Source organism: Pholis gunnellus (genome assembly GCF_910591455.1).
Source record: "Pholis gunnellus genome assembly, chromosome: 4".
In the NCBI taxonomy this organism is placed as follows: domain Eukaryota; kingdom Metazoa; phylum Chordata; class Actinopteri; order Perciformes; family Pholidae; genus Pholis; species Pholis gunnellus.
In genome coordinates this window covers 13439855-13457871 of record NC_136530.1, presented here as the reverse complement: position 1 = coordinate 13457871, position 18017 = coordinate 13439855, and the positions used below count along the sequence as shown (strand labels likewise).

The window sequence follows — 18017 nt, the reverse complement described above, 5'->3', positions numbered from 1 at the left end:
GAAATCATCTTTTGGGCGAGGGAATGCTCAACCTTGAAGTGCTTCACCTGGTGTGGGAGAGATTCAGCCAAACATCCGTAGATATCTTTGCGTTGCATAACAATTTGCAGTGTCTGCGGTTCTTTTCAACAAAAAACAGAGATGCACCACTGAGAGCGGACGTATTGGCTCATCCATGGCCAAACATAAAGTTCTAGCGTAAATTCAGACAGGAAGAATACTCTTGCATGCCTAACCGCATAGTTTATTTACCATACATCTGCCATCACTCCTCATGCAGGCACTCTTATTATTTCCTTGCTGTTATTGTTTGGGGCTATCAATCATATCAGCTGTCTACATCAGCGGTCCCCCACCTTTTTTGTGCCACGGACCAGTTTCATGTAAGACAATATTTTCACGGACCGGCCTTCAAGGTGTGGCGAATAAACACAACGAAATAAAATGATACGATCGGCATGAAAACAAATATAAAATGCATTCAAAATACAACTTACAATAGCGCTAAATCAGTGAGAGCCCTGAGCTTGTTTCTCTGCAACGAGACGGTCCCATCCAGGGGTAATGGGAGACAATGACACCCGAAGTGTGTTCCTTATGTGGGCCTTTTCCCCTTTGCAAAGAAGCTCTCCAAAAGTTTGGTACTCATTTTCGCTAACTTGCGGGCTTCATTTTTGAGGTAACGTATCAAGTGACCGAGATGAGCGTCTTGATGTGTCGAGAGGCACAGACGGATGAAATTGGGAGAGAATCCGGTCATTTTTCTAAATAAAACTTCTTTCAGACTCTGATAATCAATAAAACGAAAATAATATAATATTTATTCTTTGTGTGCGGCCCGTACCAAATGACCCGCGGACCGGTCCGCGGCCTGGTGGTTGGGGACCGCTGGTCTAGATCAGCTGGTCTCTCTAGCCAATAGCACAAACGACACAAGGACATCGTTGGCCTATCATCTTGCTGCTGTCACAAATATGATTGTCTCTCTACCGTCAGTACGTTAATGCTGCTTTACTCATTCTGTCCAGAGAGCTTTACATTATCTATGTGGATAGAACGAAGATATTTAAGAAAAGTCCTTGCAGCCTTCCATCCACCAGATGTGCTCGGACTTTCCCTCCTTTCCCCATCACCAGTCTGCCACACCCATCTACACATCTGCGTTTGGGTCCTTGACCTGCTACAGAGAGCACAACCCATAGTTCTAACCTTTCTCCGAAGAGCTCTTGTCTGACTGCATTGAATGCAGCACTGAGATAAAGAGATGAGTAGATATTTACATGGTTTCCAAATATAGAATGATAGCATTCAGTTGGAGGAGAGATCTACCTGTGCTAATTTTGATCAGATGCCGGACTGAAGTGTATCATAAGTCTCATAGCTGAAGAAGATCTAAGGAAATTAAAATATATTAGTATTACTAAAGTATTCATGTTGCTGGCATCTAGAGTTTTCTTCAGAAGAGTCGGTATCATAGCAGTCTTGAAAGCCACTGGAAAACATCCAATGTGAGATATTAATCATGTGCAATAGCTCTACTGAGCAGTCAAAGACAGAAAGCTGCTTATCATGGGGTCAAGGTCCGACTGAAGATACGATAATAGACTTAAGATAAGATAATAGATAACTACTCTGAGCAAATCAGCATCAACAGCCTCAAAATGATCGGATTTTTTGACACGTACAATTTAGCCTAAAGGCAGTCCGGGTATAGTTGTAGGGGTGAGAAGCCATTATTTTCATCCTATTTTCTCCTGTTTATAGATAGATAGATGTAAACTCTATAACTCTTTTATCTGTCAGGGAGTTAAGCTGCCTGTATTTTTTTTTTGTTTATTTTGGGAATAGTTAAGTTAGAATATTCATAAAGATTGATTTGTTCATTGTTATGGGCCAGGCTCGCCTATTGCTACCAAAACACTAAGGTATATTGTGACATCCAGTTCATCCACTTTCTGCACCATCCAAATTACCGGACTCTGAGAACATGTGGTCAATGCTGCTGTTGTATTTTTATTTCATATAATTACTTCTGTTAATCAACATTTAAAAAAAAATAAGCGTGCATTTTAAAGGTCAATGAATCACTTTGCCTTTTTTTCAGCAAATATTTTATGATTTCTCCGTTTCCAGCTCGTTAAATGAATACTTTCATGTTTTCATGGGTAGGCTAGAATGAACATCTTGTATTCAGACAAAACAATATGTATATTGTACCTATATTTTGTGGACTAAACAATTATTGATTCATCAAGAAATGAATCATCAGATTAATGGTAAGAAGTCTATAGACTCAGCCGTAGTTTTAAACACAGTAACAGACAGAATAATATTTTAGAATAATAATTACCCTCTCATTTTTCCTCTCTTGCCCACCTCAATTTTCTATCCATCCTTCTCATAAGTACACGCACACAACAGCAACCGTGTTAACGTAAACAGCCCCACACACACACACACACACACACACACACACACACACACACACACACACACACACACACGCACAGCGATCATGCGCTGCAGAAAGCACCAGCATTTTGCGTTTGCTCATGCACTGTAAAGATCTGACTGTGCAACTTATTTTGTCCTTTTACCACACACACCTGAGTGGCTTTTATAGGGGTAGACGACAAGGGAACACGCACGCCTCACGCAAGCGCGCACTTTGCTTTAAAGAGGCGCTCTCAGCAAGGATCGGTACATACCACTGAACATAGTGGTGAACACAGTGGCATCCCACTCCAGGGATCGGTAAATACCGCAGAACAACAGCATACTATCGGCCACCTTTCGATCTCGGCGCTACTGCATCTTTTTTCACTGAGTGGAAGCAATGGGACAGGTAGTAGCACCTCTTGAATTTTTTTATTAATGCAGAATTATTGAGTGTTCACACTAGTTATTTACTGCAACTCTAAGAACTCTAAGAACCCGATGTGTAACGTACCACATTTTATTTAGATTATTCACAGTGCCTTCTAGAACTAGATTTTTACTTAATGAAAATATTTTGTGGTCGGAGCATACTTAACTTCCTTTTCCCTAGTTAAATTATACCTTTATTCATGCTTGGAAAAATATGGAGATCCCACCTTTTCGACTTTCGACTTTTTATAATTGAAAACAAAACAAAAGTAATCATCCACATCTTGATGACAATAAATAAATGTAACTCAATTTTCATATAAAAAAATCTCCACAGGATAACTTCAAGTTACAGTGACTTAAATGGTAAATTGACTACATTTATAGCAATTAGACTCTCATTCACACACACACACACACACACACACACACACACACACACACACACACACACACACACACACACACACACACACAGACACACACACACACACACACACACACACACACACACACACACACACCAATGACAGCGAACTGCCATGCAATGTGCGGGCTTAACCATCAGGGGCTCCTAGGGGTTCAGTGTCTTACAACTGTGGCTCTACCTCCAGCTGAGTCGGTCTCTGGGGAAATTACATTAAGTAACATATTATTAAAGTAATTTTAAAAGTTATTTTTTTAAACTTCATAACAGTAAAATCACCAGTAATATTGGAAATTGTTACACCCAGTGAAAGCCGACTTTTGCATTTTACCACAAATTAGTGTGGCAAGTTATCACATGATTTAGAAATCGGAAAGTTATCACTAAGAATAAATTACATAAATGCCCTGTGTCAGTCAATGTATGGTCACTACTTGACTCTAATTCACAGATCAGCTAAACATCTGGATCCACCAAATTACAAGGCAGAGGGCACCAAAGTAAAAAATAATGGAGGAGCAGTCTGCAGGCTTCACCTTTGCCGACTACGCAGTCTTTTCTACCATGTTGTTGGTTTCTATGGCCATCGGACTTTTCCAGGCCCTGAAGAAGAGGCCAGGGGACGCCACTGCTGATGACTTCTTCACCGGGGGTCGGAGCATGCCGGCGGTGCCTGTTGGGCTGTCGCTCTGTGCCAGTTTTATGTCAGCAGTCCAGGTTCTTGGTGTTCCCTCCGAGGCGTCTCGCTATGGCTTTAAATTCCTCTACATGTGCCTCGGACAAAGCATCAGTTCCCTGCTGACAGCTTACCTTTTCATGCCAGTTTTCTTTCGACTGGGAATCACCAGCACCAATCAGGTCATAATGAGCTTCCAGTTATTACCCCAGTTTTAGTCATGAATTGATGGGGAGCATAATGTAAACAATGTGGTATATTTCACTTCCATGTGACCTGTTTGCAAAGGTCTAAAGATTTAAATTTGTATTTATTTAGATATGATATATTCTTTTTTGATGGAAGTGGTTGTAGAATCTGGACCAAACTGTATAAATATTCTCAGGAGAATAATATAAGAAAGTGGTTTGATTTAAGGGTTTAAAAAAAACTGAACACAAATACTATACGAGTAAGTGTTTCTAACCAATCACAGACGGATGGATTTTTCTGTCAACATTTTAAAATTCACCTGTGGGTCTGATGTGTGGGATGAATATAAGAGGTGAGGAAGGATGAGGAATGTGTGCAGAGATACTGTGCTGTGTTGTAACTGTTGTCGTCTGCCGGTCACAGTATCTGAAGATGAGATTTGGCCGAGGGATGCAGCTGTTGGGGAGTATCCAGTTTCTGGTGGCAACGGTATGACAGACATCGTTGTGTTCTCTGATATCACTCAAAGTTGTGTTCAGTGTTTTAAAGACGATGTCACATTTTTCACGCACACGTGGTCTTTCATTTGCACAAACTGAAACCTCACAAAAGTTGTCACTGTATTTGTTGATTTCCTTGTTTTTCCTTTTTCCCAGCTGCTTTACACAGGGATTGTCATCTATGCACCTGCCTTGATCCTTAACCAAGGTAGGAAAGATCAGCTGATACTCCTCTCTCTGTATGTATTGATAGGATGTTTTTATTTATTTGGCATTTTGATTATTCTCATATTCTCACAATTGTTTGTATTTAGTTGATCTTTCTCTATGATTTTTTAAATGTCTCCATGAATTCACCACTTTATCACAGGTAGAAGTGTATTTCTTGTTAGAGATTCCCTGCATTTTTTACTAACAACACCCTGGCAAGGTTAACCTGTGGTGAAATGTTGTGTTAGACCTACATATATTTCTGACTGATTTAGTTACACCTGACTTTAGTTGAGTCAGAATTTCAATAAAAAATATAATCAACTAATACATTGGGATGTAGCCACCAGCATTGTTTAAATTAGTTTAAATTAGTTCCACATTTACCAGCTACAACAGTAGTGACTTTACACATTAATGCATCACACCATTTAACCTTTTTTACAGCTTCATCTAAAATGGTGAGCATATTGGATGAATAATGTTTAAATAACCATGCTGCAGGGAGGACAATGTTTTATAAATGTCAAACTTTTCAAGAGGAGGCTTTCGACATCACACATTTTGAGAAATGTAATCAAAAATATTCAGTCATCAAAGTGTGGTGAATTTAATGCTACCAACATGGGCCCTAGCTTATTAGACAACACAGGCTGTAGGTGAATGAAATAACATATTAGATCGGCCATAGCCTCTTAGTCAACGCTGAGATCTCAGGGGACAATACATTTATTTGGCTTTTACACAGTTTGACTTTCTTGGATGGTCATTTGTTGCTCATTAGAAGAAATCTGTACGCAAATATTCATTTAAATTGTTTTAATGTTTTTTTAAAAGCCATCCTCAGCCAGGAGCCTGTTTCAGATGGTCTGCCATGGTGGACGCCTGTAAATATAGTATTAAAAATAAATATTATCAGGAAAGGATGAATGTCCATCAAGGGTTTGATATATCTTTGCAATTTCTGCAATTGCAGCCTGACATAGACAACTAAGGATAAACATAGGGTAGCCTCTCTATATTACACAGAATTATACTGTATAAAACTCTGGCTGTATGTAAGTTTCGTTTTATACAAAGCGAGATGATCGACAAAATCAAAGTGAGGCGTCACACTGACTATATATTTTGCAAGTACTTGTACTACTCAATAAAGCAAACAAAAATGTGCACCATTATATTCATTTTATGCTGGTCACTATGCGGGCTAGGCTGCAAGCTTAGCGTTAGCATGTTCAGTACGCATGCATGGAATTTGACTCCGGTTTCCACTTCGCTCTCGATGTACATACACAAATCTCCAATAAACAAGAAAAACAAAACAGATGTAGATATAAACATTGCAGTACAAACAACTGCAGTGTGGACCAACAGTAAACTTAAACATGCTGCCAGACTATTTTCACCGCATATGAGTATCAGATTGAATTTTTAGGCAATTTTAGACATTTAAAATACAGAAATGGGGAGGGGATTTTTCTTTTTGGATACAGCATTACAACTATTGTTCTTCAAATCTTTATTCTTCTGTTTTATTATATTTCTTCTGTACATTTTTTGACACTCTTCTTCTGCATTTTTTAAGCTACAGAAATCGTTCAACTATCAAAAAGTTCAGCTCTTTAAGGAGAGGGGTGCTATGAATTATCTGAATTATTAAGCTTTTTGCACATTTCTTTTGAATGGGATCTCGATGGAGAAAATTCTCAAATCCTCTAAAACTTCTTCAACTTTGAAAGCCTTCTCCTCCCTCATACTTTTAGCTACAGACACCATTTAAAATGTTGGAAAAACCCTGAACTATTACTGTATGATTCAGCTTTTTGATATATTTTACTGATATATTTTTGAACTGTCACAATTTAACTTTTATTATTTTTTTCAGTCCTTTTCTGAGTTTATAATGTGTGTGTATTGCGCAGCTCAGAGTTGGTGATGTCATCGCCAGATTGAAGAGGAGCTTCAGAAACTTGTGAAAAAATTACTTTTATTTTGCCACCATTTCCACCATTTTCACTCTTCGTGCATCCTTTTTTTCATCAAAATGTAGCTAATCTTGTCCAGGTCGTAGATATATGACAATGGAATCCAACAGATTTACACATTTGGCCACAGAAAAGAAAGTCCAACTATCTGCTCCATAGAGACCAATGTAAATTCTTACTCTAAGAACATCTTGCACAGACAACCGTACAACATTTCTAGATCACCAAGAAAGCCACATTTTTTAGACTACAGACACAATTCTCACAGTATCTGTTCATCAAGTCGTCCTTCCTCTCAAGTTGTGATATCGAAGCAATAGGAGCCACGGTTATGTGAGTTTTGAGAATTAGTTTGACAGGTTTTTGTCAGCTTTATCTCAATGTAACACACAGGTGTTTGATATGAGCTAATTAGTGCAGTTGATAAACACACAGAGACACTGACACACACACACACACACACACACACACACACACACACACACACACACACACACACACACACACACACACACACACACACACACACACACACACACACAAAAATGACTTGGAGATATTCAATCAAAGGCATTGTTAGACCTCCTGTCTGTCTGTCTGTCTGTATTTTTGTCTGTCTCTCTTTCTTTCTCTCTCTTTCTCTGTCTGTCTCTCTGTCTATCTGTTTCTCTTTTTGTCTCTCTCTGACTCTGTCTCTCTTTTTCCCTCTCTCTCTATCTCTCTGTCTCTCTGTCTGTATGTCTGTCGGTCTCTCTCGCTTTCTTTCTCTCTCTTCTCTCTTTGTCACAGTCTCTGTCATTCTCTCTCTCTCTGTCTGTCTGCCATTCTGTCTATCTCTCTGATATAAAAAATAAATGACATGCCACACCCAATCCACCGCATGTATGCCTGCCGGGTGTAAAAGGTGCCCGCACCAGCCTGCAAAGAATGCGACGCACAGCCACAGCAGTATCCATCAGGCATTAGTATGACTAGGTATATAAATTACTAAAAACTTTTTAAGGGTCTAACTATGGGAAATAAAATGGATTTCTACTTAAATGTATGGTACAGTTCTGTAGTAATCTGTAGATTATTGACCTCTAAGAAAGTGTAATAAGGGTCTAAGTGTGGGAAATAAAGAGGCAAGTCTTGGCAGCTTCCATAGTCCATAATGTTGACAAACTGTGGTCGGATAGTGACGTGGCATTAAATGGTCTGATGTCTTAATTGGTATGAGCGTAGAGGAAGCATGTATGAGGCCTCTTCCTACAAACTCCACAGGACTCTGGAGAACATCCAGGCTACGAGGAACGTGGGAAGTAGTGACCCAATGTGGTTTGACTTTAGTTTACGGTACAGTTTTCTTCTAATGAGCAACAAATGACCCTCCAAGAAAGTGAAACTATGTTAAATTAAGTCCAAATAAATGTATAGTCCCCTGAGATCTCAGTGTTTTGTCTGACTAAAAGGCTATGTCCGATCTAATAAGTCATTACATTTGTCTAAGTACAGCCTGTGTTATATAGGGCCCATGTTGGTTCCTTAAATGTGGTGTCTAATCAAATCATAATTTGGTAGTAACGGTAGAATAGTGTCTGACTAGTGGATGTGACACGGCATTGTATATGATTTCATATAATCTAAAATGTGTCATTATGTAACAGGATCTCCTATTTGGTTTCTAATTAGAGTATAATTTGGTATAATAGTAATAATAATAGTTATTATAAGATATATTATAAAATAATAATGTTAATTTACTGTCAAGAACATGTTATTTCTAATTTGATACAAAGCAGGGCTTGTTACGTTTTACTGCAAAATAAGTATAAGATGGTAAATTAACTGTATATTCTATATTAACACTGTTTTGTTTTTTTAAGCTACTGGACTCAATATGTGGGTGTCTCTGTTTTCTACTGGGATTATTTGCACACTGTACACCACACTGGTAAGGAAGTATTTTTTTCCATCTCATCAAACCCACCTGGTTCTTAGCTAGATGCTCTTAAAGAGACATGACCTATTTTGCCATCCAATAATCTATGTGTGTTATGCATTTTATCAGGTTGTCAATTGTGCTCAGGCCATTAGGAGAAAGAGAGATATAAAGCTGCATGTCATCTGCATATAATTGATTGGATAAGTTACGGTTCTTTAAGATATTACGTAGTGGGATCATGTATAGACTAAAAAGCAATGGGCCAAGGATTGACCCTTGTGGGACTACAGAGAGAACTTGAATATCTTTAAATTTAAAAATGTGAATGAACACAAGGAAACTCGTGTCTTTGGGGTAGGAGAATGCATCACAGCTATAAGTATTGAGTAGAGGGCAGCACACTTGATGAAGGCTGTGAAAGTCCTGGATAGTAGTCGTTCGTAGTTAGTTAGTAGTAGATAGTAGTTTATGATGTTAACCAGGTCATCCAAAAGACAATGAACAACAGATATAAACCGTTTGATGGGGATGCAGTCAAGAGAACAGGTGGAGGGTGTGAGCTCTTGTAGCCTACTACTTCAATAAGGTCATTAAAATGCATGGGCTGGAAGTGACACATTACTATTTTGTGTTAAACATTGTTTAAGAGGTGAAGAAAGTGTACATAAAATGTTGTGAGAAGTTAAAATACAATTCTTAATCTGATTTATTTTTTATTTTAATTATTTTCAACTTACTGTGAAATCTAAGACTGTTGGGGAACATTTAGTTTCATAGTTATAAGAGTAGACTGCATTTTACAAATTTCAAGATCAACCTTCAGATTAGTTTTATGCCACTTGAGCTCAGTTCTCTGACATATTCTCGTCCGTACCCTCACATCTCAGAATTCCTCCAGAGTTATTTATGAGGTCTACATATCCATTTCGTTTTTTACTTATGCAACTTGAATATGAATATTTGAGATACTGTGGCAGAAATAGCATTGACCATATCATCATAGGAAGACAGAGTGGGTAAGGCATGCTGGGAATACTCCTGGATAAACACGTTAACAGTTGTTTCATTAATGTGACATTTCAGAACCCCTTTGTTCATTTTGGCTCATTTAAAGATTTAGCAGTGCATGTCAGCAGTATGGTCAATGTTACTGTGTCCTCCTAGCAATGCCGCAGTTACATCAGGCAGTTGATGTTTGATTGACCCAACTCAGGACTTCCTGCTTCTTCTCCTATGACTGAAATTGATTTATTGTCTGTAGTTTCAATACGTTTCATCCAAAGTGTTTGTTGGATGGTTGAATGGTGTTTGAAACCCCCTTCCAACTCACACAATTTTGGGATCTTTCAAAAAACAATACGACAAACACGCCTGCTTCAATTTGGTGAATGTGAAAAAGTAGTTGTGCAGTTTTTAACGTCTTTCTCAAGTTCTTAACGCACAGACTTCTATGTAACATTGAAACTAGTGGAACAGAGGAATACATTTTGCCCTTAATTAGTTTTTTGTAAATGTCTCATGTATTGTGGTGGGTTTTCCTGTCTGTCTCTTACATCATCTGTCTGTAACAGGGTGGCATGAAAGCTGTGATCTGGACTGATGTGTTCCAGATTATAGTCATGTTGGCTGGCTTCGTGGCCATTTTCATCCACGGTACAGTTCTGGTTGGTGGACCTGCAATGGTGCTCGAAATCGCCAAAAATGGATCACGGATTAATTTCAATGAGTAAAAACACTGTTTATTTTGTTTCCCTTCCATTTCAATGCATGAATATCTGGATAACCCCACATTACTGTTTGAAGACATTAAGATGCTCACACAATAGAATATTATCATAGTCCTACTGCAGGTCCTTGCCAGTCGTATCAAGTACCTTTAGATAATGATGCTTACATTTTGGATTATTTCAGGCTGATATGAAAAATGAAAAACAGGAAATACTACATGTTAATCCTAGTAAAAGTATACTTACAGTTAAGCACAAAAGTTTATTCCTGACCTGGGAAACAGACGGTTGACAAAAGAAATCTTAACTCAAGGCCCGCTCACCAGGTTTTCTTTCCACCTTTCACTTTCTTCTTGGTGGAGAGTTTGCTCCAGTTGTCGTCGCGGCACTGAAGTCCCATTCTAAAGTCCAGTGATGACAACTGACCTGACTGGTGCTTTTGCACCTGATATGTGTAAAAGCACATATCAGGTGCTTTAACATGGGGAAGAAATTGTAAATCCATGACATGCTGTCAAAAGCTCTGAAAAAAGTTAGTAAGTGGACCTGGATTTAAGATTTTTTTTTTTGTCAAACTATACCTAAACTTAAACTCCAGATGTTTTAATGAAAAGAGCCTGTGAAGTGTGGAGTGTCACTGATTTGATTGATAATATTTTGCAACAGTTTTAGCGTTGACCCACGGCAGCGCTATAGTTTCTGGAGCCTGTCTGTCGGAGGTGCATCGGTTTGGCTGTCCATGTACGGGGTAAACCAAGCTCAAGTCCAGCGCTACATCTCCTGCAGAACAGAAAAAGATGCCCAGTGGTGAGTGGAGACCTGTTTGTCATTCACATAATTATTAGGTGTTTAGAACAGCAATTTAAAAGGTTGCATGAATTTAATTTAGGTTAAGTTCATGGATTGTGGATCACAACAATGTAGCATCTGTGAAGTCACCTTCTGGTTTCCAAAGAGACATTTTAAGGATTTGTATTGGACTAAACACCAAACAGTATTGTGACCCGCATCTACCACACGCCACCATTATTCCTTACAATAACAGACATGTTTTTTTCCTAAACTGTGTTTGGATAAAGGGTGTAACTTTAACAGCCTATGTTGTAGAGCAAGGTTTCATTATTTACGAAGGTATTCACATATCGGCTGATGTTTGTTTTAGGTCAACATCATTAATTCAACATTCATTTCCTGAAGGTGAAAAGAACAACTAACTAGTAGTTCTCTCAAGGGTTATTCTCATACCTTTTTATATTATCATACATTGTTTCATTGCAAATAATCATCAGAGATTTGATATTACATTTTTTGTATCTTTTCTAAAATGTTCATGAAGATATTCCTCTGTAAGATTATTCATAAGTGGTTTAGTGAATTAATGAATGTTGACAGTCAAGCCTTTAATTTACATGCAAGGCATCAATGAGCATCTAATTCCTCCCAAAAACATACAGCCCTTCAGGTTTCACCAAAGTTCTTGCAATTATAGATTGTATAATAATAAAACCATCATCAGGCAAATCTAAAGTTGTATCTTTCCCACACAAGTGAGTAGTGAATATGCAGAAGTCCAACAATGAAGCTGGGTCACGATACTGATGTTTGCTTTTGATTGCAGGGCGCTGTTTGTGAATCAAGTGGGTCTGTGCCTCGTTGTGAGCAGTGCAGCAACCTGCGGCATCGTCATGTTTGCTTATTACATCAACTGTGATCCATTGATGTCTGGGAGAATTTCTGCTCCGGATCTGGTACTCAAGACACTCATATTGACCCAAGATGACAAAAGCATGATGCTGTGTAGGGTTAAAAGCTATTGAAAGAGAAACATCTATATGTCTAAGAAGTTTGTGCTACTACCCTGCAGATGTTTGCTTAGGCTAATTACCACACCGTGCTTAGATGTGACTAAGGAAAATGTATTAGTGTGGAAGTAGCCTAAGGTCAAACGGGGCTGCAAGCTGAGGTGTGCTTTATAGATGAACTCAGGATGAGCCTTTTGTTGGTTGCTCGAGACTTTGAAAAAAGATTTCATTTACTGAATTACTTTGAGTTGATTCAATTAACAACAACTGGAAATAATAAATGTTTCTAACATAGATTTTTTTTTTCTTACCGTTTCCCTCTCCCTCTCTCGTCTGATGAAGTACATGGCGTACTTTGTGTTGGACATATTCAGAAATCACCCTGGATTTCCAGGTCTCTTCCTTGCCTGCGCATACAGCGGAACGCTGAGGTATTCAATCTTGGATTCTCTAAAATAAATTTATGACAAATCTCCCCCTTTTTAAAGGGACAGTGTGTATCATTAGGATGCACGTGAACGATCGTCCAAAAGCTTCTTTTTGTGAACTTCTCTGCCCGCTGAGACAAAGCAGTCAGGTGGACAGAAGACAGGGGAAATGACTGATACTGACGGATGTGTTCTTCATTCTTTATAAACTTCACTCAGAAATGTTATTTATTTTATTGACATTTTACATTGTTTCCTGTGCCAAAGTGAAACTTCCGTTTCACTTTGACCATGTAGACATATTTGAGCATTCTGCCGTCCTTAGTGGCTGTGATATTCACAAGAAAGAGTACTAATAGTGTGTAAACATGGCCGGTGAGCTGCTGTTGTGGGATATTTGGTGACCACGTGTCTTTTTCACAGCACGGCCTCTACAAGTATCAATGCAATGGCTGCAGTAACAATGGAGGATCTGCTGAGGCCTCGTCTGCGCCTCATGACCCAGAAGAAATTGATACTCATTTCGAAAGGACTGTGTAGGTCAATCCTCACCGAAAACATCCACTTATTAATTGTTTTACCTTCGCGTGTATTCTTAAAACCACTATTCTTTTAAAACCAACTGACAATCATATGAGAACTCACTTGATTTACATTGGCACCTACCGTCAGTTCTTGGAGTACAAATCACATTTTATCAATTTAATCACATGTCATATTTAACATCGACCCAGTAATAGATGATACTACTTTGTGTGGTGGTATTTTGGAACCTTGGGGAATTTTATTCTCTTTTTCTTAAGCGTTCCTGTACGGACTTAGCTGTATCACAGTAGCTGCTCTCTCTTCTCTCCTGGACTGGGGAGTTCTTCAGGTATAATACTTAAATATTACTATCCACTATCACATGATATTTAACATATATATATATATATATATATATATGACGATAATAGTAAATACGCAATAGTTCTGAACTGAACTACAGTATAAGATTGACTTTGTTTTTTCTAATAAAGTCTCCAGAAGTGCCTTTTGTCTTTTCTCTTCAGGGGTCGTTCACTATTATGGGTGTGGTCAGTGGTCCAATACTGGGTGTATTCATTTTGGGGATGTTTGTCCCAGCAGCAAACAGGCTGGTGAGTGGATTGATTTTTCCTGTGTTGTGCACCGTAGTTCATTTGATTATTCTCTTATTCAGGAAAACCTATAAGAAATATGGGCATACCTTAAATCATTGATCTCAGTAAAAGCCAGTGTTTTTAGATTGAGCTATAAAAGGATGTTGTGGACACACGGTTTCTTGCATGATAAATCACAAAATCTATGAGGGAATCTCATTGGATTGGGTTTTTTCTATCAGTGCTTACGGCCTCGCTCCCTCTGCTCTGCCGATGCCTCTTGTTTATAATAGTGCTGTAGCTACAATATGATTGTGTTGCCCTACGACTCCTTATAAAAGAGGAATGCAACACTGACCAGAGCGTTTGAAATTATGACGTTATTTTACTAAACTCTAAATGTCAATACCTTACTGTTTAAGAACATCACTGTTTAGAATGGAACAAAACTATTTATAAACATTAACTTCAAACCACCTTGAGACAGCTTTCAGAGTTCTCACTATATGTGTCGGGGCAATTTTTATATTGTCAAAGAAACCGTTCTAATGGAAATCAGTTTTACCACTGCAGTCTGTGTTATCAACAGCAAGAAGTCATTTTACGACGCCTTTCACTTCCGTTAGATGTTACTGATTTATATGATTTTATTATTTGCTCTATATTTGTATGATAGTGTACAGTATAATAAAGTGAGTTATCTTTATTGAAAGCCAACTTTTAAGAAAGGACAGGTATTGTATATATATTTTTATATATATATATATATATATATATATATATATATATATATATATATATATATATATATATATATATATATATATATATATAAAATTAAGTCCAACTAATGTGTGGCATCCTGTTTGCCTCAAATTGCCCGACGTCTTTTGCTAAAAGTTGTACTTGGTCTTTCAGGGGGCGTTCTCAGGAATCATAGTGGGCTTCTGTGTCTCTCTGTGGCTGGCTGTTGGTTCAACTCTTTACCCTCCCAGTGAGGAGACCATGGGTGTGCTGCCCTACTACACAGGCGAGTGTGGGCCCAGCAACATCACCCTGAACAGCAGCCGTCCCCAGGACCAACACTCCATCTCCACGCTGCCTTACCCCGATGACCAGGGGTCAGTGAGTTCAGCAAGGCCTGCACTGACACAGAATGTTTTCCCCATGTGGTTTACATTGGTTAAAGATGGAGAACAGCATCTATAATTACAATTTATTTGTACTAAAATGAATACAAATATAAATGATGAATGATTTCATTGAAGGAGCAATATACGACATTCATAGCATTAATATAGCAGCACCACCTATTTGATATGTAAAGATATAGTTGAGTACTGTCTACCTAACCAGAGAATGAAGTCACTCTCCCTCTGTGTGCGTTATTGTCCGAGCTTCCCCTTGCTTTGTTGACATAGCACGACCCGCCCGGCTATATATTTTAGTGCATGTTTGTGCATATCAGAGTGCCTCACTGGCTAGCTCACAGTCGTGTCTCTTTACTGCTCTCATGTGGAGCTTACAGCTGATAACGCCGTCCTTACCGACAGCATCGTCGCGGAAGCATAGAACGTACCCTCCGCTTCCCCCTCCGGTTAGCATTGTTAGCTCTGTCAGCACGTTTGCTGTAGTTTGTACTGTTGGCACTGTTAGCTACGAGCCGTCGGCTCAGGCGTCGCCATGTTGAGAGCTGTTGAGAGGCAATGGAAACGCTTCCATTAATAAGTAAAGTGTAGTGCAGTAAATAAAAAACCCAGCCTGTCATTAAACTAGATTTGTGTTCCAACAATAAAACTGAATAAATATTTTAATAAACCCTTTCTTTTCTGAAACTAGGGGCTTGCTTGACTTCTACTCCCTGTCCTACCTCTACTTTGGTGCCATGGCAACTGGTTCGGTCATTCTAGTTGGGCTGATAGTGAGCTATGCAACAGGTAAGAAGATAAAAAGCCACACAAGGACACATTCAGAACTGCTGTTTAAATATACTACACTGAGTTGCCAGCATTTTAGATATACAACCAATGCCATGCAACACAAGTTTCTGTGCAATCCAAGCTTCTAATGTTCCATTTTATGATACTATATCAAAGAGATGTGATTCAACTCTGTTGACACTTCTGTCTGTTGTTATTTGTGGTGACATTACATTACATTTCTCTCGTTTCTCTCTACACACAGGACCAACTAAGAGGATTCATATTAAAGAGGGTTTGTTGTGGTGGGATCTGGACAAAAAGCAAGTAGAGGTCCTATCAAAGCACAGAGTAAGTACTATATCACAAGCTTGTGACTTTGGTGCCCGTCGTTTTACTTGAGTAGATACACCTTCAGCATGTAGGTTTAAAGTTGAACAGGATGAACCAGACATCTTAATAAATACAAGATATTATCTTCTTTTATTTTTTAATCTTGGCTAGGTAACATACTGGATTGTGACTTTATGGATTCACATTTGTCTGTATGGAGTGGGCATGCTTTCATCTGAGACTCTTAATGAAGGGTTATAGATCCATTTTGTAAATTGCACAATGAAATTAATCCCTGCTAAGACTGTAACACCTGTATTTTGTTAATAGATTATTTTTGACTGTCACTGCGTGTATACAATTGTGGATCTATTGACTGGCTGTGTTTGTTTAAGACTGGAACAATGTCCAGAATGTTTCCCTGTCTTCTGCACAATGCATGCTGGGATACGCTGCAGCCGCCTGTGGGTTATAAAGCAATTACCAGGTAAAGAAATTAATAAATATGTTATTACTTAACAAAATAACTTGGTCTTTTTTTGCAGGGAGATGAGGTAACAGATAAACCACAGCTTGTGCCTTTGATGGAGATGCATGAAGAAGAAGCAAAAGAAGAAGAACCAACAGATGTTGGGAATATTGAATCACCACTCAGAGTTTAGGTGTTGAACAGCATTTTAAAAATTCCAAATAGCAGTAATGGGCGGTTATCGTCTCCAGTGGCAGTAAGCTTTGTATCACTATGTTTTAAACACTCAATTAAACTCTTCATTCCTTCAGTGTTGTCTCTTTCTAAGTCTGCTCCACATTTGGTGCTATGTTTAATGAAAACAAAATATTATTAAAAAAGAAAAATCCTTAAAATGTTATTGGAAAGTGAAGGTCTTTATTGTTGTGCCAAGGAGGGTATAGACTCTAATCAAAAACCCTCAGGTTTTATTTGAATTCCTGTAATGCCGAAAGGCTCTTTCATCACAATATTCATTCTGGTATGTTCCATATCTGGAGCAATGCACACCTGCACTTCAACCAGTTGGAATGGATACGTGACAGGTGGCCTGGGGTAAACTGTGGGTGTGTGCATTACCAGTTATTGATCTGTTTTGCCTGTGATGCCTGGTATGGCTTTCCATGTAAATCGCATTTATCCTATAATTGCCACAGTTGCCGCCATTTAGCAAGAGTTACATCGGTACAACTACCAGTGGTATTAGCAGTTTCCAACACCTTTAATCTATTTCAAGTAGGTTTTATAGTACATGCCTAAAGCACAACTTATATAACAGCAATACATGAAATTGTTGTTATAAAAATTATTATCCACATTACAAGCTTTTTTCATCTGTGACTCATGAATAAAGTCCCCGGTATCCTAGAAATTGGCAATTAATGTTGTATGTGCCCATAGTTGTATGGGTATGTTCTCAAAATACTGTTTAATTTCTATTATTTTAAATTCAAATATTGTACTTATTTTATTTCTATTGTCTCTCCTTCCATTCTAAGTCGTAATAAATCTTTCTGATGTTGAAAATATGGTCACGTCTTTGTAGAGCGTGGTATAGTTTTTTTTAATTCATGTTCAAACGGTTTTAACCATACATTTCTAATTTGTAGATTTAGGCTTAAAGAAAGTAACTTGAGCTTTAGGTGCTTCATATTATCTTATATTTTAGGAAAATTACCTAATGAAGTAGGATAGTCTGTATACGATTTCTTAATTAATCTCTCATTTTAAGGCCCTTCATAAAAGGCTATCCTGCCATTGATAATGGTATTAAGGTGTGCTACAGTAGGCTATATGTTGGTGTATACTGACACCTGCTGATGATTGAATGTCACTTCAAAATGTAGATGCACACACATGGCTGCCACACGTCCATTATGGCTGCCAGATACATGTAA

General features: G+C 38.3%; 1 protein-coding gene across 1 annotated transcript; it reads left to right on the top strand.

Annotated features, from left to right (window-relative positions):
• Positions 1-2712: 2712 nt before the first annotated feature.
• slc5a5 (solute carrier family 5 member 5) lies at positions 2713-16891 on the top strand. The gene is made up of 16 exons (XM_079157480.1): positions 2713-2845; positions 3747-4153; positions 4587-4652; positions 4820-4871; positions 8724-8791; positions 10354-10508; positions 11176-11316; positions 12128-12257; positions 12654-12742; positions 13163-13275; positions 13543-13613; positions 13792-13878; positions 14779-14981; positions 15700-15797; positions 16045-16130; positions 16658-16891. The coding sequence occupies exons 2-16, from the start codon at positions 3806-3808 to the stop codon at positions 16772-16774; spliced, it is 1824 nt and encodes a 607-aa protein (XP_079013606.1). The 5' UTR covers positions 2713-2845; positions 3747-3805; the 3' UTR covers positions 16775-16891.
• The last annotated feature ends 1126 nt before the right edge of the window (positions 16892-18017 follow it).